Source organism: Myotis davidii, unplaced genomic scaffold (genome assembly GCF_000327345.1).
Source record: "Myotis davidii unplaced genomic scaffold, ASM32734v1 scaffold705, whole genome shotgun sequence".
Classification (NCBI taxonomy): Eukaryota; Metazoa; Chordata; class Mammalia; order Chiroptera; family Vespertilionidae; genus Myotis; species Myotis davidii.
In genome coordinates, this window is record NW_006296405.1 from 135,122 (window position 1) to 157,225 (window position 22,104).

The 22,104-nt window shown below is 51.9% G+C and overlaps 1 protein-coding gene across 1 annotated transcript; it reads right to left on the reverse strand.

Annotated features, from left to right (window-relative positions):
- Positions 1-6,461: 6,461 nt before the first annotated feature.
- On the reverse strand, positions 6,462-13,409 carry CPA1 (carboxypeptidase A1). Its single transcript, XM_006771368.2, has 10 exons — positions 13,203-13,409; positions 12,699-12,780; positions 12,033-12,266; positions 11,723-11,824; positions 11,132-11,233; positions 10,809-10,919; positions 10,103-10,193; positions 9,419-9,618; positions 8,818-8,902; positions 6,462-6,734 (listed from the first exon to the last, which is right to left on the reverse strand). Exons 1-10 carry the CDS (start codon positions 13,265-13,267, stop codon positions 6,547-6,549), a joined length of 1,260 nt encoding a protein of 419 aa, XP_006771431.1. The 5' UTR covers positions 13,268-13,409; the 3' UTR covers positions 6,462-6,546.
- Positions 13,410-22,104: the final 8,695 nt, after the last annotated feature.

Genomic DNA, 22,104 nt, shown 5'->3' on the forward strand with positions numbered 1-22,104 from the left:
ACCTTGCTTTTCCCAGTTCCAGAATGTTCTCAGTGTATTTTGTGTGCCTTTGTTTTCTTCACAATTCTTTTCCAAGATGTAACTGCGTAATACTTTCTTTTTTTTCCCCCCCAAGAAACATCAGAAACATGGATTCTAATTCATCAGTTTGGTTATGTGAGCATGATGACATGCTTACATGCAGTTCAATTACTTTTTTGATTAGCAAATATATTTTCCTCATAAAAACAGTAAATAAAACAGGCTGTGCTTGCAAAGTGTTCAAAATACATTTTGCTAGCAATTCTTTCCCACAATTGTAGTAATTATTGAAATTGTCTATTGTGGTGTTCTTAAATTGGCACACAGGTCAATTATAGCATAAAATATGTAACGGAAATTTCTCAGCATTGAATTCTGGCAGAACAGGATTCAGTGCGTGGTTTTATGTGTTTACAAAACGCTGTGGGTCACGCCACCATCCCGATGGCCTCCCTCTCGGATGCTGAGCCTCTTTGTTCCAAATGCAGCAGCAGATCCTTCTCACGTGTGCAACATCCCCCGGCGCTTGGTAAAATGTGGGGCAAACAGAGGTCACTTACCAGATGCTGTTACCTGGTGGGCTACATTTTTTTAATGATTTGAAATTTTATTTTGACTATAAGCTCCTAGAGGGTGAAAATCACCAACTAGATGACAGCGGCCCTTAATCAGGGTGTGTGACCATGTGAATGGAACCTGTCAAGTCTGAAGCCTGGGATGTGAGGCCCATTGTGGGGCGACTCAATGCTGGCCCGCCATTCTGGACATCCGGGAAGCGCTTTCTCTTTCATCCCCTTGTGCCCGTCCTGCTTTTGTGGGAGAGGCATTCACAGCCCTGAGGTTTTTAGATTACCCTCTGCAGGAGGCCCCGGAGCTGTGAGGGCCTCATTATTCCCTGCTGCCTGCGGTCTGCCTTCAGCATTCACCAAATTTGGGTCCTACTCCATCCCCAGCGGAGACTGAGTTATGTTTTCTCTCTTATTTCAAATCTTGAAGATGTCCAGACAGTCATCCTAGCAGACATGGATGGAGAGCTGACTATGTGTCGGGCAGTGTTTCCAGAGTCTTTGTTTTGTGTTTTGACTCATTTAGTTCTCACAGCAGTCCCGCGAGGTAGGCACTGTCATTTTCAGGTAGGAGACTGAGGGTGGATGGAAACGAAGCAACTCGCCCGCCTCACTGAGCTAGACGGTCCCGAGGACAGGACCAGCTGGAGGACTGTGGCTCCAGAGCAGGTCCATCAGCTGGGCACAACCACACTCTCCTCGCCAGGCCTCTGATTTACCGATTTACCGATGAGAACGTAACCTCCCCTGGCTGCTGGCTTCCCGCCTCACCTGGGACTCCACAGGAAGCACCCCTCCTCCGCAGCACCAGAGGCGAGGGAAGTTCAGGAACCCACATCTGCTCCCGGGACTCTGTGTCTCTGCATTTCCGCCCTCTGTGTCTGGGGACCCGTCCTGAAGACGGGTCCAAGGTTTCTGGGGTTCGTTTAGTTTCTTAGTGAACACCTACTGAGGTGTCCCTTAAGGAATGAGTGACAAACTTTTCATTAGATTGTAGGCAGAAAATAGGACGTTTTCCCCAAGAAGTCCAACTGTTCATTCAATAAACCATATTGATACGATTTGTGCCTGGTCTTTTCTCTCCTTTGTGGTGATGTTTCTGATTGAGGTTGAGACAGAAATGATGTGAACTGGCTCAGGCCTGAGGCCCGGCGGGGAGGAAGCAGCAGCAGCGCTCTGTGCCCCCTGAAGGGTGTGAGCAGAGACGTTCCCTGCACTCTCCCGAAATGCAGGTTAAGGAGAAGGCTTTTCATTTTCTTCTTTCAGTTTGGCAAGAAACATCGGGCAGCCTCCGTCTCTGGGGCTGTTAAATGATGCTCGCGGTTTGCGTTCCCAGTTTAATGCGGATCCTGGAAGCTTTGGGGAGCATTCCGTACCCTTAGACAGTTTCTCAGAGTTCACGGGCGTCCTGTGCTTTTTTTCTCAGAGCTGCTCCTTCAGCCGGCCCATCTGAATGTTGCCGTTGGTCATATCAGTTTCCTGAAAGTAGCATCTGGGTCTTAGTGTGTTCACAGAAGATGTTTCTGTCCTTAGAGTCCTGAGAGCAAGAGCCCATTTGCGTCTTCAAATCCACCTAGTCCCACTCATCCTTGCAAAACAATTGCTGAGATGATGAATAGCCTGCACTGGACGAGGGACCAGTGAGGTCATTTCTGGATTGCATTCAGTGGCATTTCAATTTTAACTTCAGGCCAAAGCCAGAAAGCTAGATGTGTGTGTGTGAGTGTTAGTTCAGAGACCACCCGAAGGGTTCTCGCAGACCACCAGTGGCTCACTGGCCATATATAATGGGCTAAGAAAAAAGTAAAATGAGTTCATTGAAAAATAAGGAATTGTGAAAAGCCTTCGAGAATAAGCATAATCAATTGCCATAGTCAATTCCCCAGAAGCTAAGGGAACAGAATCTGAGCAGAAGGAGCTCTTGGGAATTTTCCTCTGAGCTAAGGCAGAGTGCTTCAGGGAATGGTCCCCAACTGGAGGCATGAGTAACCCTTTCTCTTCCTAAAAACTGCTGCTTCCAGCTCTATCTGAAGTGTAAATTTTTCCAAAGATAAGACAATTGCATTGTTCCGGGCAATTGATGGTGGAATATGATGCCAGAGTAGAAGAAATGACAAATTATAAAAAAAGAATCTGGGCTCAAATGTATTACTTATTTTTTATTGTTAATCCTCACTTGAGGATATTTTTTCCATTGGTTTTTAGAGAGAGTAGAAGGAATGGAAGGAGGGGGAGAGGAGGGAGAGATTGAACATGCAACTCAAGCATGTGCCTGACCAGGAGTCGAACCCATGGACCGAAGGGTTGCTCTAACCACTGAGCAACACCAGTCAGGGCTGGGCTCAAATATAGATGGCTATTTACATGTTTGATGTTGATACTAGAGAACTCTATCCGTGGGTTATATTGTGTGTTTGAAACAGCACCCCCCTGACCCCCATTATTAAAGTTCATTGCAAGAAAGTCAGAAAAGTTTAAAGAGGAAAACCACCACCACTACCCATTTAAAATATGTAATTCACTGTTACAGTAAATTTGCAGAGTTGTGCAACCGTACGCAGTCCTGTTTTAGAACATTTCCATGGCGCGGCCGGCTCCTTTCACTCGGGATGTTGTGACCATTTTCCCACGTCAACGTAGACCTCAGTGGCTTCACGATACTTCGTGTATAAACCTGTCACATGCGCATCAATACTGTTATCTACTTAGGTTGTTTTATTTTTATTTAAATTTTTATTATTGCAACCATGTACATACATGTACTTGAAATTATCTGAATATTTTAATAAAATAAATTCTTCCAAGTGGACTTCTGGGTCAAAGGGGCGATACTTTGAAAACTTTTACCCACATTGCCAATTTGCCCAAACATCAACTCCTTCCCAGGAAGGAGTGTAAATTTATCCTCCCACCAGTAGGATCAGACAGCCTTATTTCTTCATACTCTTGTTGGTCTTTTTATTCTTTGTCAATCATGGGAGAAAATAATATATTTGTTTTTCTTTATTGGCCAAAAGAGTTCTCAGAGGATCAGTATCTTTCATACATTTATTGGCTTTTTGTGTTTCTTCTTTTGGGAATTGCCTATTTTTCTTTTGAAATATTAGTCTATTTTTTGAACTGCTTTTACTTATAAGAGCTCTTTTCACCTCAAGGTTATTAATGCTTTTTCATAGATGGTACAATACTTTCTAAAATTATTGCTTCTTTAAGCTTTTGTGCTTTTATTTATAAAATAAAAATTTCACCAATAGATTTTTAAAAATATGTATCTGCAAACAAAATGTAATGCTCTTCCTACATTTAAAATATAAAACAGGGGTCCTCAACCTTTTTAAACAGGGGGCCAGTTCACTGTCCCTCAGACCGTTAGAGGGCCGGATGATAGTTTAAAAAAAAAACTATGAACAAATTCCTGTGCACACAGCGGCGGCAAAAACACCCACCGGGCCGGATAAATGTTTTCGGTGGACCGCGTGTGGCCCGCGGGCCGTAGTTTGAGGACCCCTGATATAAAAGAAAAGTATTAATGACTTCTGTGTCTCCATTTAACAGGCATTTATTAAGTCCCTACTATGTGCCAGGCACTTGGCCAACCAGTAGGGATTAAGTATTAACAAGAACAATGCAATCCCTGCCCTCATGGAATTTTCATTCGAGTGCTTCATTCTTTGTCTTTTCCGTTTCCTTGACTCTTACTTGCTCAGAGCCTTGCTTTCTAAACTACACCTTGGAGAATTCAAAATAATTTGCAAGCCTATACTAGACAGATTATAAAATCCATGAGTTCATTAGAAAAGTGGAGAACATTCATTCCACAAATATATATTGGACATCTGTATATCAAATACTATTGATGGTTTTGGAAATTGAATGTCAAAATGTTTCCTACTACTAGGAAGCACAGTGTGTGTGTGTGTGTGTGTGTGTGTTTAATATATATATTATTTCAGAGAGGAAAGGAGAGGAAGAAAGAGATAGAAACATCAATGATGAGGGAGAATCATTGATCAGCTACCTTCTGCATGCCCCCTACTGGGGATCAAGCACACAACCTGGGCATGTGCCCTAACCGGGAATTGAACTGTGACCTCCTGGTTCATAGGCTGACACTCAACCACTGAACCACACAGGCCCAGCAGGGAGCACAGTTTTAAATTAAGCAATTTGACCCCTTGAAATCTAAGTAATTCAGTTTTGTAAAATGACATATTTTCTTACAGTATTTTTTCACTTATGTCTTTATTAAACAAAAAGATCAACTTTTCACTTGTGCAAATTGAACCATTAAAATGGGTTTCAGCTTATCTTCATAGATTGAAGGAAAATGTTTCCCAAAAGATAACTTGAAGGAAGTGTTTAAAATCTTTAGGTCATGTTTCTATAAAGGCTGAAACACTATTTTACCTTGCCTCCTATAAGTTTACGTATATTGTATGTATAGTCAGCTTTATTCTTTTTTATTTTTTAATTTGTTTGGCAGCAAAAAAACCCCAAACACATATATTTTTTAAAAAACCTTCAAGATGAAAATTCCCCAAGGGTCCCTTAAAAAAAGGCATTTTACCTGTAGGCCATTTTATGTGGGAAAAGACAAGACTGTTAAGTCAGTGGAGCTACAAGCATTGTAACATCCCAACCCGGCTGATACTGGAAAAGGCTGCCACCCCCACCCGCTTCCCCACTGTTTGAGGAGCTACCAATCCATCCCACCCACTTCTAGTGACTTCTGTAGGAAGCCATCTTAGTTGAAACTAGGGTCACGTGAAAGCATGGGCTTCATTTGGGATGTTGGAGTAACCCCCTGCTCCACAGTCACATCTTAAGAGATTTGGAGAAAACAATGTAGATTCTTGCTTTGAAAAAAGATTGAGGTACCTTATATATTGTTGTGCTAGCCACTAATGAGATATCACAGCCATCGGAATCAGCAAGCCAAACGGGGGAAGACAACTTCTCGGTTCTGTGGAGGGTATGCAGAGGAGAGCCTTATGTTTGAGAACGTTTGTGAACATTCAGGAGTGGTGGTGGGTGGGACAGGAAAGGGTGTGGAGACAATGGACCAAAAGATCCTGGAAAGGCTGTGCAAATGTAAGGGAAACTACTTCTGTCCCTAAAGGCAGTCTTCATGATAAACGATAAACCCACAATTAATAAAATGTCCTGGGTCCGGCTGGCATGGCTCAGTGGTTGAGCATCAACCACAAACCAGGAGGTCACAGTTCAATTCCCGGTCAGGGCTCGATCCCCAGAGTGGGGCGTGCAGGAGGCAGCTGGTCAATGATACTCTCTCATCGTTGCTTTTTCTATCTCTCTCTCCCTCTCCCTTCCTCTCTGAAATCAATAAAAAATATATATTTTTTTAAATGTCCTAGGATTGGTGTTCTTCATCTTCAGAAAATGATTCCGTTTAAGCTAATTGCTCTCTCCCAATTTCATCCAGGGGTGGGAGACCATATCTGCTTTACAGAAATTTGCTTTGCCTGGCTGCAACATCTATTTGGGGCAGCAGTGGCCACCCGATCATTCTATTTCATACTAGAAGTTATTGCTGTTGTAGATGAATGGGTCCAACCAGCTAGACTATTGTGTGAGCGGAATTCCTCGCCACAGCAGGGTGCCAGGCATTTGGTTAGCAGCTGTGACTGCAGCTTGCTACTAAGGTATGAACAAATCACCCCCCTGACGAGCTGAGCTCGGGGTGGTCTAATTAAAACAGATGCCACTTGGATACAAACTCACAGGACCTTGGAATGCGGGGGGGATTTCGGGGTCATCTAGTCCAACCACCCACACATGTGCAGCGAGGCCTGCAGGAACTAAATCACTCCTGCCCCAGCTTGAAAGAGCAGAGGCGCCACATGTGTTCCCATATGCACATCCCAAGAGTCTGTTCCATGCACACTCGAACTTTATTCGGTTGCCGGAGGGGCTAGAGAGGAGGGAGCGAAGGGCCAGTTCAGTAGGGGTGCTTCAGGGTGTGGTCCATGATGGTCTGGAGCGCCAGCCACGTCTCCTGGGCCGTGGGGACGATCTGGGAGGCGGGCAGCAGGAAGCCGTAGCGCCCGGTGTCGCGGAGCTCGAAGGTGTAGGAGTACTTGATGCCCTGGTTGTAGGTCCAGTCAATGGTGCCTCCACTGGCTCGGTCTGGGCAGGAAGGAAGCGGGAGAGCGAAGGTCAGTCACTTGGAAATACTGCAAGGGCCAGGCTGACGGTCCAGAGCCCGGAGCCCCTGCAGCGCTGATGGGGTCACCATCTACTCGGTGCCTGCTGTTGACCAAGCAGCCTGGCTTCCTCCCTAGTAACTCCCCAGAAGGTTCTCAGCCCAAGAGGCCCACTGAGGGGGGCCAGCGAGGGTTCTCCTCTCCCTGGGGATGCGGGAAAGTTCCCGCGATTGCAAAAGCGCCACTGAGAACCGCCTCCGTCCCCCAGGAGCCATGTTGGCCAGGCCTCCAACTACTCCAGCTCCCCACTTGGGTCGCCAGGATTTGCGCCCTGGAGCCGTGGTCTGCAGGAGAAAGTGCAAGGGCCCGAGTCAAAGCAAAACTTCCTTGTCTGTCTTTTCAGGAGAGACTTGGCCCAGGTTTGCAGTTACCAAGCCGTTAGGAAGCTGCTTTCAAATTGGGCAGGGAGGAGGGAGGCGGCTGCGTATCCGAATTTAACCTGACAGCCTTGAATAAAGCAAAACCCTTAGACCTGGTGTTGAGACAGTTGCCAAAGAAGGCCTGGAGCCCAAAAGCAAGGCCACCCCTGGGGAAGGTTGTGACCCACCAAAACCTGGGCCCAAGGGCAGGATGTATATGAGACCTGCATGCCCCCCACCTCTGTCTGTGCCCTGCTTTTCAGTGCCCCTGCCTCCAGTCAGCTGGTTAACCCGGTGCGTTCCCTCCAGGCCCCACAGATCTGCCTGCACCCCACCTGCCTCCACAATTCTGTGTTCTCACTCAGCTGCAGCCACGAGGGTCTCTGTGCTATCCCTGCTATTCCTACAACACGGGGTCAAACCACAAGGTAGGGCTTTTGTTCTAGAACAGGGATGGGCAAACTTTTTGACTCGAGGGCCACAATGGGTTCTTAAACTGGACCGGAGGGCCAGAACAAAAGCATGGATGGAGTGTTTGTGTGAACTAATATAAATTCAAAGTAAACATCATTACATAAAAGGGTACGGTCTTTTTTTTTTAGTTTTATTCATTTCAAACGGGCCGTAGTTTGCCCACGGCTGTTCTAGAAGGTTCCTCTGTCTGGAAGCTCTTTCCCAGATAGATAGCCTCTGGGCTTCCTCCCTTATTTCCTTCAACACTTGTCCAAATTTCACTCTCTCATTGAGGCCTTCCCTTCAACTTGCCCACCCACTCCCACCCCCAGGTTCCTGGGTCCCCTCACCCTGTTCTACTTTTCCTTCTACTCCCTAACATACTGTACCATATACTCTTGGTCATTGTCAGTCTCCCTGGCTAGAATGTAAGGCTTTGTTTTATTGTGGTGTTTTTTTTGTTCGTTTGTTTGTTTTTTAATATATTTTATTGATTTTTTACAGCGAGGAAGGGAGAGGGATAGAGAGTTAGAAACATCGATGAGAGAGAAAGATTGATCAGCTGCCTCCTGCACATCTCCTACTGGGGATGTGCCCGCAACCAAGGTACATGCCCTTCACCAGAATCGAACCTGGGACCCTTGAGTCTGCAGGCTGACGCTTTATCCACTGAGCCAAACCGGTTAGGGCTGTTTTTGTTTTGTTTTTTAATCTATGCTTATTTTATTTCCAAGCAAGGAAAACAAGGCCTAGTGCACAGTAGGTTCTCAATAAATATTTGTTGAATTTAAACTCACATTCACCCAAGCACAAGGTTTGTTGTGTAGCAGTGTTCCTACCACGGTCACTGTGTAAGCAAGCTGGGGACAGAGTAGATGTATTCTCTAATTGAAGGGCATTGCAGGGGATATTTTTTAAGTTGAATCTCTGGGTGATCTACGACTGCCAGCAGAACTCTCCACCTTCACTCTCCACGAAGCTGGACTTAACCCCAAGACAAGGGGACAAGAGTTCTCAGAGGAACCAACATGTTTGTTTGAAGGTGTTGAAGAAGGCAGAGAAAGGGCAGCACTGCCCACGGAGCCCGCAGTTATCAGGCGGGGTCAGGAGCCATTCTCCTTGCCCATGTCCCCAGATCTGGGCACCAACTAAGCTTCCCCCGGGGCCACACACAGAGACCATGCACCCACTTACAAATTGCTTTGATGATGCTGCCATACTTGAACTTGGTCCCGTACAGGGAGGCCAGGGCCGTCACAGCAGACTTGGCCAGCTCATCCTGGAGAAAATGCCAAACAAAACCCGTCATGGCCAGCAATACCAAGCCCCCGGAACAGCAGGGCCAGGGCAGCCAGGGGTGGCAGGGTGACCCGGGAACACGCACCCCACAGAAGCAGATCCCGAGCAGAGAACACAGGGCCTGCTAGGACCTGCAGGGCAGCTCCGGAGCTGGGATCCTCTGACCCTGCAGGATGTCTGCCTGGCACTTTCCTGCCCTTTGGTCACACTGTAGCTCCAAGTGTAAACTTGAGATACAAGCTCCAAGTCTAGCCCCTCCTCTCAGTCTGCCACGTGACAGAAGTGACGCAACCACTCGATGCCTCAGTTTCCCAGACTGAAAGTAAGGCTGGTCTGTCTTGCCAGTCTCCCCCATCAGAGGCCCGGGGGGGAGGGGGGGAACAGGGTGTCTGCAGGTGTAGGCCCTCACGCCTTAAGCAGATCTGATGGATGAAGCCCTAGGCCTGCTGCCCAGAGCTGCCTTTGGGATCGAAGGGCAAGCAGGGTGAGCACGTACCAGCTCAGCCTGGTCCTTGGCGGGGTCTGTTGTGTAGCCATAGGGATAGAGGAGGAGCTGGGAGTAGCTGTGGATGGAGATGAAGGCCTTGATGTTCCCATGGCTCTTCACAAAGTCCACGATGGACTTGACCTCCGTTTCAGAATTGGCAAACTTGCCGTGGTAAGTCTCAGAGCAGGGGTTGCTGCTGGCTCCAGCCTCTGAGGAAGAGAGGGGGGGTAGCTGGCATTTCTTACAGCGAAGCCAAGTGTCCCTGCATGGGGTAGGGGGTGAGGTGGATGTAGGAGGGCTCACCCCCACCCTCTGATGAAGGAAAGGCCAGAGGCCTTTTATAATCTGGGGGCCCACCTCTCCAGGCTGTGGGCAGAGATGACGGACCCGCCCAGGACGGGAGAAGGGTTCTCAAGCCAGACCCACTTCTGCATGAAGGGGCGGCCTGCAGATCCCTAGGGAGGCTTCAGATCTCAGTTCCATTGGGAGGAACTTTCTCATTACAGACAAGGGACAAGCAAGCCTCAGAATGCCACCTCCCTCACCGAGCCTCAAAGAGGGGCTGACAGTCCCACCACCCCCATCCCAAGCCCTTGCTGCCGGGGCAGGACAGGGACGGGGGCAAAGGGACAGAAGTGTAAGAAGGCATTCCCAGTTGTCCCATCCCTGCTCCCAGATCACCCCGGGCCTTACTCCCAAAGCCAGCATCCCAGTTCCGGTTGGGGTCCACCCCGACACAGGAGGAGCCTGCCGTGATGGATCGAGTCTTGCGCCACAAGCGGTTCTGAGGAAGGAATCAGACACTGATCTGTCACCATCACCGGTGCTAGCCTGGGGCTCAGCGCCCACAGGGAGCAGTGTGGGCTGGAGGCCTCAGTCAACTCAAAGCACCCTGATCCGGAGCTTGGGTGTAGACAAGGCCTGGGGGAAGATGTACACTAGCAGAGGGGGCTCTGGGTTGAAGGAGGAGATGCCAATGGGTGGCATGTGGCCAGTTTCTTCTGGTGGGAAGTGAAAAGGCCTGAGGTGCCCACCCCATTCACATCTGATTGGTAGCCTGCTGTACCTGCCATAACAATGAAATAAAGCCAGGAAGTAAGGTCTGGGCAGTGGATCTCCACTGGGGACAATTTTGTCCCCCCACAACTGGACACTTGGCAATGTTTGAAGACGTTTCTGGTGATCTCAACTAGGCTGGCATCTCATGAGGACTCGTCAGGATGTGCTAAACACTCAGCATGACCAAGATGTCAAGAACGCCGAGGTTGAGAACCCTGGTCTGGGGGAGGCCTGTTTGCCCTTCCCTTGACTCCTGGAGGTTGAGAATAGGGGTGAGTAACCTGGTCTCAGGAGCCAGAGGCCCATCCTGCTTTCCCCAAGAACAGGAGAAGGCACATACCTTGCTGTGGGTGAAGGCAAAGCCATCAGGGTTGGTGACAATCTCTAGGAAGATGTCCATCTTGTCGAGAATGGCGGTGAAAGCCGGGTTTTGGCCATAGTCCTGTGTGATCTGTGAGGGTTGGAAGGCAGAGAGGTGGAGGGGCCGGGTCAGGCGTCTGCCATGCTAGACCAGTAGACACCTGCCCACGGCCCCCCTCTGCAGTCACGGTTTCTGGGTGGGAAGAGGCCAGTATTCTATGGGCCTGGGGCACCAGTGCTCCACGGGGCCAGACCCCCTCCCCCACCCCCCCCCCACACACACACACAGCTCCCCGGGCTCACCTTCTTTGCAAACCAGATCCCGCTGGCCTGAGTGACCCACTCCCGGGAGTGGATGCCGGTGTCAATCCAGATGGCGGGGCGGTTGTTTCCCCCAGTGCTGAACTAAACAAGAAGAGCAGAGAGGTGGTCGGGCTGGGGCCTGGTCTCGCCCCGGAGCCAGAGGCCAGCTGCTCTCTGGGTATCACAGGTTGAGACTCTGTTTGTGGGGCTACCACTCAGGTGGGGCATAGGGGCGCGGCCTGGACAGAGACCCCCACAAAACTTGGCCTCCTGCCCTCAGCCCAAGCTTCCAGGCCCCACCCTGCTCCTCTCCATTGGAGGTCACAAAACATTTGGTCTGGGTTACCCCAACTCTAGGATACTTTCCACAATGTGACTCTTGATTGGAAACACTTAGGTCACTTAAAAGTTAAAATTGTGCATACAGATGTGCGCACACCTAGACTAGCATGGAAATCCAGACCTTCCCACTGTTGGCACAGGGAGTCGGTGAACATAGTGTTCCCCGTGACCACTGGCTCCCCCTACACACGGATGTGGGTGCCTATTCTTGCATATGTGCCGTGTACACCACCTGCAGGAGCTCATTACCTTCAGCACGTAGATGGGACGGCCTTCATAGGTCTTGCCGATCTGGAGCTTGCTGACAAGCTGTGGGTGCTCAGCCACCAGCATGTCCATGAAGCCATAGATCTGAGAAGGGACAGGAGGGAAGGCCGGCTTTAATGGCTTCCAGGTGCCGGGATGCCTCCCTTAACGTTCCAGTGAGCCCTGCAGTGTGGAAGGGCCACGGCCCAGACCACCAGGCCACATGGAGACAGGGAAGGTGCCACACACACCCAGGCTCTGCCAGCCTGACCAAGAGCTTGGTGCCTGTGGGTGTGGCCCAGAGGTCCCTCACCTCGTCCAGGGTGTGGTAGGTGGCATAGTTAAAGGTGTCAGTGGAGGCGGCCCGGGCCTGGAAGGCGAACATCTGCTCCTCCTCCTCGTCCAGCAGCGACTGCACGTCCTCGATCATGATCGTGTACTCGATGCCATGGGTCTCCAGGAAGACTTTGACAGCCTGGAGGCTGGGGAACGGCACTCGGACATCGACGGGGGAGCCAGGCTGGGCAGGGCCCCGCCAGAAGTCCAGCTGGGAAGGACAAGGCACTGTCACAGCGGGCTGGGGAGGGGCCAGCCTGGGGAAGGGTTTGGTGGCAGAATTTCCCATACAATTGGGGATGTCAGGGACAGAGGACAAAGGGAACCCCTGGACACAGGACAAAGTCCAGTACGATCAGAGAAATGGCCCAGGAAGCAGAGTGGGGTGAGGACATGGAGACAGCAAGGGCTGGGGGAGGGGGGGAGACTAGAATGGGGATCCCCCTTTGCTCAGGTGCTCAAAGGCACCAAGATGCAGGAGCGGGGGATTTAATCACTTCCTAACAGGGATCAGTCCCATGGCTCCTTTCTAGAAGGCTTGGGGGCAAGAGCCCAGGCTCCAGGGCTCGGTGGGGGCCGAGGGCGGGCCCAGGTGGCCCGAGAGGCACCCTGGGCCTCAGGGAAGGCTCCTCTGTCCTCTGACCTGCAGGTGCTCCAGGTCCTCCAACTCCGTCACCTTCTGGACCTGGGCTTCATCAGCCACAGAGATTCGGAGCACCTGGTGCCTGGGCAGAGGAGAAGAGGAGACTGAGGGTCCGCAAAGCCCCTCCTGGCCAGGCACCTTCCCCGGTGGGAGGGGCAGCAGGCGGCCTCGAAAACCAGGCTGGGCCTCAGTCCTCTGGGCTGAGCAGGGGGAGCACAGGGGGTCTCAGCTATGGATGGTCTGGGCTCCTGCGAACCTTCCAGACACTGCTGGTGTCCCCAGTCCCCGTGTAGACTCTGTGTCTCTCTCCAAAGCCGGCCAAGCCTCCTCCTGCCTCTTCTCCGGGAAATTCCTCCTCAGAGCTCAGGTATCCAGGGCTCAGGGGGCAGCCCTGATCCCTTCTCAGCCCTGGTCCCTGGTCAGCCTGCCTCCCAGAGTGTGTCTGTCTGTCCATTTCCTCCAGATGGTGGCTGGAGGCTGAGCCCTCCCTATCTCCCCTCTTACCCCACGAAGTCCTCTTTGCCAAGGACAGCCCCCAGCAGGAGACTGAAAATCAGCAGCCCCTGCATGTTGAAGCCAGTTGGGAAGGTCAACTGAGAGGAGAGGACCCGGGGGCCTTTTAAACTCTCCCAGGACAGAGGTTTCCTGCCTGTGCCCGAGAGCTGGCCTCCCCCTGCACCTGGGTGCTGTCCCACGGGGAGGGAGCGGTGGGAGTTCCGAGCTCTGATACCTTCTCACCCTTCCTGATAAAGTGGCAGGGAACAGGGCAGCTGGAGAGATAAGCTGGGGCTCAATCCCTTGGCCATGAAGGGCCTGAAGGTCACTGGGGCTTAAGGCCCCCCAGCTGGGACCCTGCTCACCCACAGCCCACGGTGCTGCACCCACAAGCCAGGCACCCACAGTTGTCCTGGGCAGCAGAGAAGGAGCCAGGACTTTGGAGGAGCCACACCAGCTGGGGCCTCGTGTGAAGCGTTCCCTGAGGCCAGCTAGTTTGTTCTTGTGACAGAAGCAGGCGGGACCCCGTACCCCACCCAGTTGCTGTACCTGCTGCTCCTCACCACGTTGGCTTTGCCCAGGGCTCTCTCCCTCCCCTGTGCAGGGCACACCCCCTCCGGGGTACAGCCCCTTGACGGGCACTTCCCAGCCCCACTCCTATCAGCCTCGGGGGCCTGTGGGAGTCAGGCCTCAGCTGGGGCAGAAGCCCAATTCCTGCCAGCGTCTCCCCCACCACCCCCACCACAGGGCTCTGGGAGCAGGACTGCCCTGGATGGGAACTGTAAACAGATGTCATCTGAGCAGACGGTGTGGTGCTGGGAGCCAGGGCCAGGCGGTTGGGACTGCACAGTGCCCAGAGGGCACTGGAACTCACAAAGGGGAATTGGCTCTGGCTCTGGACGCTGATCTCATCGTGGAGACATCTACGGAAAATCCGCCCGGATCCAGGATCCACAGGGGCCCCAGCAGTTCCCGGCACCATCTGGGGGCCCGGCTCTGTGTCAGAGCCTCCAACGTGGGTGCTGAAGACAGCCTCAGTTGCCCTGCCTGGTTTCCATGTGCTCCCTCTGCCTCTCTGTCCCACCCCTACCTGCCAACCCTCCTGTGTCCAGGCAGAGTGACCCATTCTAGTAGCCCATTCTAGTAGCCCACGGCCTCCTCCTGAACCCAGACGATGAAACACTAACCACCCCCCTCCCCCCCGCCAGGTACTGCACCTCCATGAAGACTGTTGTTTTCCACTCTACAGCCTCCAGGCCTGGGCAAGGCTCGCTTCCTCCCTGAAGCTTCCTCTGGCTTCTTCCTCCCCCACTCATCTGCCCCTTCTCTGAAGTCGCATCCCTTTGTGCCGTCATCCTCTGGGCCAGGCACTGTGCTCCGCTGTGAGATGATGCCCAAGACCCCCGGTCCCCGATCTCAGGGAGCTCAGGGCCCACTGGGGAGACAGGAATAACCAACTCCCAGGTCCTCCAAGAAGCTACCATCAAGACTAGACTAGACATGCCAGGGAGTCATGGGGAGAAATGCCCACGAAGGATAACGAGGAGGGATTAGAAGGCAGGAGCACCTTCACCAGATGCGGGGGCTGACACCTGGGGACGGAGGGGGGAGGAGGGAGGGAGAAAGAGGGAGGGGGAAGGACGGAGGGGTGGGCAGGAGGAGCTCAGTCGGCAGCACAGTGCTGAGACCATGACAGCCAGGCTATTGTGCCATCTGTGAGGCAACATGGTCATCGGGCGAGTCCTGCATTCCGCAGGAAGGCTGGCCCTAGTGCCCGCGATGCTGTCGCCAGCTGGGAACAGCCGTGGGAAGTGTGCCCTCATCTCAGCTATGTCCCCTGCTGACTGGTCCCCAATCGCAGAGCTCTCGGTCTGGTGAGAAAGTGACCAAATAACGTGCTGGTTCTCCGACAGGTCTTACAAGAAGCTGTGGCCAAAACAGAATTAGACACGCAAGAGACTTCCCGGAGCTGCTGTCCTCGCTGCGGGAGACCTGAGCAGGGGGTTCTCCGGGGTGAGGCCTGGAAAGCACCAGGGGGGCTATGGACTCAGCACTATGGGTCCACACAGGAGGGTCCGGGGAAGACTTTACCAAGAAGGGGACATCTCATCTGCGTCTTCATGACAGGATTTTGCCAGGCCGGGAAGAGAAGGGATGCTTTTCACACGAACTCACACTTACTCCTCCTTCCTTGTAGCTGGAGTGTTATTTCTATCTCCCCAGCCAGACTCTAAATGTGCTCAGATGAAGACCCGTCTTACCTGGTCCTCACAGTCTCATCTCAGTGCCCTGACGTCTTCTCAGACTCTCCAATCTGCCCCCTCCAGGAAAGAAGGCTTGTGGGGGCCTTCCTTGGTCTGCATTATTTAAAAAATATATATTTTTTCTATGTCTAAATCTAACGCTGTCCTATAATTTTGACTCTGTTTTATGTACACTACACATGTGTGGGGTGTTGGCTAATGCTGAGGCCTTCTGTGAATTCCAGAAAAGACAAGCCCATGGGAAAGGGAGGAGGGGTGGGAAAGGGAACAGCCTCCGGAGACGGCCTCTTGCAGCCTCCAGCCAGCCATCTAAGGTGTCCAAGAGTCATAGAATCTATTTTCTTGCAAAGTTGAGAAAGACTAACTCAATGCTGTAAACAAATGAGGGCCCGCACTGGCCGGAAGCTGAAGAATGGGCTCCCAGGTGGAGATTAGCCTAATCCCCCACGTCTTTGCCAAGCACCTCAGGAAGCTGAAAAGAGCCTCTTGGTAAAGACGTTTGCTAGAATGGGACGTGGGGCAGAGGCCTCAGCTCTGCCTTCCCATTCCCCGGGCTAGTCTCGCACGGGTCCCAAGCAAGGCGGAGGTGAGGGCCACTGGGCTGGGAGCTGGGGGGTTAGGAGAGAACCAAGCCCTCTGAGCATGAGAAAGAAGCCACCAGGCTGGCATCTAGGCTCAAGGACAGGTGGCCAGGCAAGTGCCTGAATGCAAATAGACGGAGCCCCGATGGAGGCCCACGGGACTGGGGTTCACGGTGTCCCTCCCTTCTTCCTGGCCGAACAAACCCAGATTGTGTGCAGCCATCACCGCTCAGGGAAGGCACCCCCTTCCCAGCTCAGGGACTAAGTCTAAGAGCAGTCAAGTGATTTGTTTAGGGATGGGCATGAGACCCAGTTTTGCCAATGAGATGGGGGAGGGGAGGTCAGCAAAGAAGTTTCTAGGAAACACTTCCTCACTCTTGGAAAAGACACATGTTTCTCTGCGTGTTGTCCTTTTTACTAATTGGGGTTTCTGTTGTTTTTGTGAAAAACACTCCTGCCCTAGCCGGTTTGGCTCAGTGGATACAGCGTCAGCCCGCGGACTAAAAGGTCCCGGGTTCAATTCAGTCAAGGGCAGGTACCTTGGTTGCAGGGTCCTCCCCGGCCCAGGCCTTGGTTGGGGGTTCATGCAGGAGGCAAACAATTGATGTGTCCAGTGCTTCTCTCTGTCTTGCCCTCTCTCTTCCACTCTCCCTAAAAATCAGTGGAAAAATATCCTTGGGTGAGGATTAAATAAATTCACTAGTTAATCAATTAAAATGAAAAGCATTCCAAATGCTGTACTTATTAAACCTTTAAGTGCTTGTACTGTCGGGAGACAATACAATTTTCAGTCTAGGGAACCTTTATGTGACATGGGAAAAGGCCCCTCCCCTCTGGGCAGACACAGTCCCTCCTCCTCCCAGCAGAATGCCTTTGTCCGTGCACAAACTGGACAAGTGCCCATGGGAGCCCTGTGGCCAGAGAATGCCCAGGCGTGGTAAACAGAGGCTCTAAGACGCTGCTCAGAGACCCTCAAACCAAAGCCTAGAGAATAGGCTGTTAAAGAGGCAGAAGAACCAGTCCCCCGTGTCTAGATGAGGGAGCCAAGGGGCCAGTGGGCCAGGGAGATCCTCGCAGAGAGCACAGATGGGCGCAGTCAGAATGGCCGGACCCAGTAAAGCAGGAGAGTTCCGCTGTCTCCCGTTGGCCAGTGTGTTTAAGGTTGTGTGTGGCGCAGTTGTGTGTCTGGGGAGAGAAGTCGATGGGAATTTAGGGCAGCCAAGAGGTGGACTGTAACAGACACCCCACTCTTGCCCTCCGGTATCCTCCTCCTTCGGGTAACGGCACCTCCATTTCCCTTACACTGAGGCCATATGATTCAGGACCGACCCAGCCATACCCGCCCCAGCTCTAGGAATGAGCCAACAAATTCCTTTCTTTCTCAAGCATTTTCAAGTCGGTTTTCTGTCCCATATGACTGGAAAAATGCACAGCAACACAAAGACACTCTCCAGCTTCGGAAGAGAGGAAAGGAGGACGGCATGCCTTCTAAAGCAGATTGCCACAAAGCCAGGCTGTGATTTCGGGCGGGGTCCTGTACACCCCGGGCCTCAGTCTCCTCGGTTATGAAACGAGGAGCTGAGCACCGTGATCTCCATGGTCCCGTCCAGCTGTGACCCTTTGGTTCTAGGGCGTTTATAATTCTGGTCGCAGCTGCGGTGGCCCTCGGGGCAGGGCAGAGAGGCTTTCCCGGTTAGTGTGGAGCCTGGAATAGGGCCACAGTGGCTCTGCGGCCAACTTGCAAGATCAGTGCTCCCAGGGCAGGGTCAGTCAGGAGGGGCCACATCCTGCTGAGGCTCAGTGGGGGTCTGGGGCTGGGGTGCCTGGCAGGCTGGAAGGAGGAGGTTCTGACAGGGTCCTCTGAGTTTTGCTTTCATAACTGAGCGCCCAGAGCCTGTTGCTGGTTTTCTTTGACGCTGCAGAACTGTCGCTTTAAGGTGGCCAGCGGTGCTTGTCTCCAGAAGGGACCAGAAGGCTCTGGAGGAAGAGTCACCTGAAGAGGGAAGTGCTCCAGGGGGTCTTTAGGGAACGTCGAGTCGCAGCCCACATCCCAGAACAGAGATCTGGAAAGAGGAACTAAGCAGGAGTGGCCACCGTGGAAAAGGGGATACGGGGGAGGGGAGGTTCACTTCTTACTTTGCCTGAGAGAGAGAGTGGGGAGGACTGTTCCTGGACTTGGGGGGCAGAATGGGATGGGGGAGCAGGCCGAGGGTCGAGGGGAGCGAGCACTGTAGGGAGGGCCTCAAAAAAGGTCAGGGACCAGCTCCGACGCCAGCGTCCGGGAGAAGGGTTTTATTTTCTGCACTGCCTTTCCCTTCTGTATTCCCAAGTAGAATTTTGTGAAATGTTACCCTGTGATCTCAGCTATACTTGGGGGAGTTGGGGGAGGTGAGCTGAGAGGCAGGAGTGGGGACAGAGAGCCACAGAGCTTAGCGAAGCTGGGTAGGGGAGAGCAGGAGGCCAACTCCAGTCCTCAGGGTGGCAGGGGGAAGGGGGGAGGCCAAACAAGCCAAAAAATGGATTTGCAAACGTCCTCGGTCCCAAGGAGTGTCTGTCCCAGGTACTCAGGGAAGGAGAGCCTCCAAAGGTTGCCCTTCGGGACACCACCCCCTCCCCGGAAGACAATTATTTACACACACACACACTCACACACACACACTCACACACACACTCACACACACTAACACACATGCTCACACACACACACACGCTCACACACACACACACTCACGCTCACACACACACACGCTCTCACACACATGCATGTGCACATGCACACACATGCTCGCACACATGCTCACACACATGCACATGCACGCTCACACACACACACGCTCACACACACGCACACACACATGCTCACACACACATGCGCACGCACACACACACACTCACACATGCAAAAACACTCACACACACGTGCGCACACACGCGCGCGCGCACACACACACAGGGCCCCTCACGGGCCTCCTGGAGCCCGGCCCCCGCCTGCCCTCACACAGGACTCTTTCACATTCCAAACCGCCGCCTGGTTTGTTTTCTTAAGAAAGCAGTAACCGCAGCACATTCACTGTGGTTCTTTATGGCTTTCCATATGTATAATCGCTCTTTCTCTCTTCAGTTTTTCCAGTGTTTTTTTCCTTTAAATAAATGCTCATAAATTTTACTGGTGAAAAGGATGAAAAAACATACCTAAAAGGAGCAGTTTGTTGGGAGGGGAAAAAAAAACACGAAGCTGGATGTAGAGAACTGAGCCTTGTTTAGCATTCTATACGTAGGAAATAAATTTTTTTGAAAGTTAAGGTTTTATGAAAAAGGGATTATTCTGTAATATCTCTAAAACTTACGTGTCTAAGTCTTGAGCTTTTATTTGATCAACTTAACCGCCAGCCCTCACCGCCCTAGGTTTGAGGGGGGCCCGTCCTGGGAGGGAGACCCTGCCTGGGTGCATGTGGGACCTTGAGTAAGTTGGATGATCCAGGGGCTCCCTGTTTTTATAACTACAAAACAAGGGCGCTGGACTAGCAGCACTTAAAGGACCCTTTCTTCTGGAGCAGTGGTTCTCAACCCTCTGGCCCTTTAAATACAGTTCCTCATGTTGTGACCCCCAACCATAAAATTATTTTCGTTGCTACTTCATAACTGTAATGTTGCTACTGTCATGAATCGTCATGCAAATATCTGATATGCAGGATGGTCTTAGGCGACCCCTGTGAAAGGGTCACTCGACCGCCAAAGGGGTCGCGACCCACAGGTTGAGAACCGGTGGTCTGGAGAGTTCCACAGCTTATAATTCAGTCACTTGATAAATGAGAAAGAAACTGATTCGGAGGCCCCTTCAGAGCATCTGCGGCAGACTCTGCCGGCTGCCCTCCCCATATCCATTCTCCCCTTCCTCCTGACAGCAGAACCCCAAGTTTCATTTGGGGAGCAAGGTGCCCTCACACCTGGGCGTGGCCACCCGACACAGTCCCAGCCAATAAGATGTGAGTTTAAATCCATAGCCGGCTCACATTTTTTGCCCTTCGCCTCTCCTGCCTGGACTTCAGTTACATGATGGAGGTAGTCTAGGGGTCAGAATGACAGCAGAGTGGCAACACAGATCAGGCCACAGGCGTCCGGGTCGCCAGTGCATGAAGGCGTCGCTGAACTAGAGGGAACGGCCCACTTCGGATGACTTCTTGTTCTGTGATAGAAAGAAGCCCCTGGTCTGGCTGACCCACCGTGAAGTGGCTTTCTGTCACATAATGCTAACTCTGGTCCTAATTTGTACGAGGAGGAGGAGGAGCAACAATCCTTCAGCAAATATTTAGTACCTACTACGTGCCTGAGTGAGGCACTAAGTGAGGAGGAAGAGCCCAGACATGCACTCTCCTAGAGTCTCAAATCAGTGGTGGAGACAAACAATAACACATAGACAAAGGCATCCATTAATTATTATCATTGCTATAGAGAAAACAAATAAGGCCTTGGAAAACAGAATAATGGATCTGCTTCCAGTGGGTGGGCCTAGAACAGGGGTCCTCAAACTACGGCCCGCGGGCCACATGCAAATACAAATATTGTATTTATTCCCGTTTTGTTTTTTTACTTCAAAATAAGATATGTGCAGTGTGCATAGGAATTTGTTCATAGTTTTTTTTTAAACTATAGTCCAACCCTCCAACGGTCTGAGGGACAGTGAACTGGCCCCTGTTTAAAAAAATTTGAGGACCCCTGGCCTAGGACTAGTGAGGAAAGGATATTGAAGGGGAAACCTTAAAAAGTGACTGTTTGAAGAAAGAATGAGAAGAATATTCCAGACAGGAAGGACCCACCCATGCGAAGGCCTCTGGCTGGGAAGGAGTGGAAGGAACTGAGAGGGAGCCGTGAACTTGGAGCTGGTGAGCGAGGTAGTGAAACAAGACGGGAGAGGCAGGCAGGGCCAGCCATGCCGCACCTGGGGCAGGTTGTATTTTAAGTCACTGGAGGATTTTAAGGAGAAAGTTGCAGTCTAAGGAGGTATCCACCCGAAAAGCAGTTTCAGCCCCAACTTTTGTGGGCTATTGGCTGCACAGATCGTGCCAACATGGCTGTGGGAAAGGCTCCCAGCCCATCGTCCGAAGGGGCTTTGGGCATATGCCTCAGGCTCACCTGAAGGGCAGTCCCAGGCTTGGCACTCAGAGGCCGCGTGCCCTTTTGCCACTATCCTCTCTGAGCTTCCTCCGCTGAAAACAAGGACAGTAATAGCCCTGCCTCTGAGAGCTGAGAGGAGGCCCTGTGTTGAATCCTGTCGTGCATTTGGAACCATGCCTGGCACATAGTAAGTGCTAGAAACGGGTTTATTGTTCTCACTGTCCCTGGGAAATCCACCAGGGTCCAGATACTCCTGCCTCTAGGGCAGTGCGTCTCCAGCTCCGCGTCACCTGGGCCCCCTCCCCACAGAGTCTGGCTCCGTAGGTCTGGGGTGGCCCCAGAATTTGCATTTCCCACAAGCTTCCAGGGGCTGCGGCCTGTGGCCTGCAGACCACACTGCTTTAGTCCAGGGCCATGCAGCCCTTTGGGAATATTTTGGAGGAGGATGACCAGCCTCGCACTGTTGCAGCCACCTTCAGCCCTAATGGGCCACGCAGGGGGTGGGAGACCAAAGCCCCAGCTCCCCTGGAAGATGCCACCATGTGCCCTCTGGGAGGCGGGCGAGCAGGGATCAGCTTTTAAGGGACCTCTGACCTCCTGGGCAGATGGGAAAAATGCTGAACTGAGGAGTCCACCCCAAAGATTCCGTTTCAGCCTGGGGGTGGAACACAAAAATATTCATGTTAAATGACTCCCCACGAACTCTGCTGCAGGTGTGGCCAAAGAGTGGTTTTGTGACGGGGATTTTGTTTTTAGAAAAACCCCAAGTTCAAATGTCCTTCAACAACTTTCCAGACGTGTGGCCTTGAATGGCTTTTAAACCTCTCCAAATGGTGCTTTCCTCAACTGAAAAATGAGCCTATTAATACCAATAATATCCTCCCCGTGAGGACGAAATACAAATATTTATGCAGAGGGCACACACGTTAAAGTCACAGACTCCAGTGTGCA

Coding starts and splice junctions, on each gene's coding strand:
- CPA1 (XM_006771368.2), bottom strand. CDS start 13,267: ATGCAGGGGCTGCTGATTTTCAGTCTCCTGCTGGGGGCTGTCCTTGGC. Junction 12,781..13,202: donor GGCAAAGAGGACTTCGTGGG/GTAAGAGGGGAG, acceptor TCCTCTGCCCAG/GCACCAGGTGCTCCGAATCT. Junction 9,619..10,102: donor CTGGGATGCTGGCTTTGGGA/GTAAGGCCCGGG, acceptor TCTCTTCCTCAG/AGGCTGGAGCCAGCAGCAAC.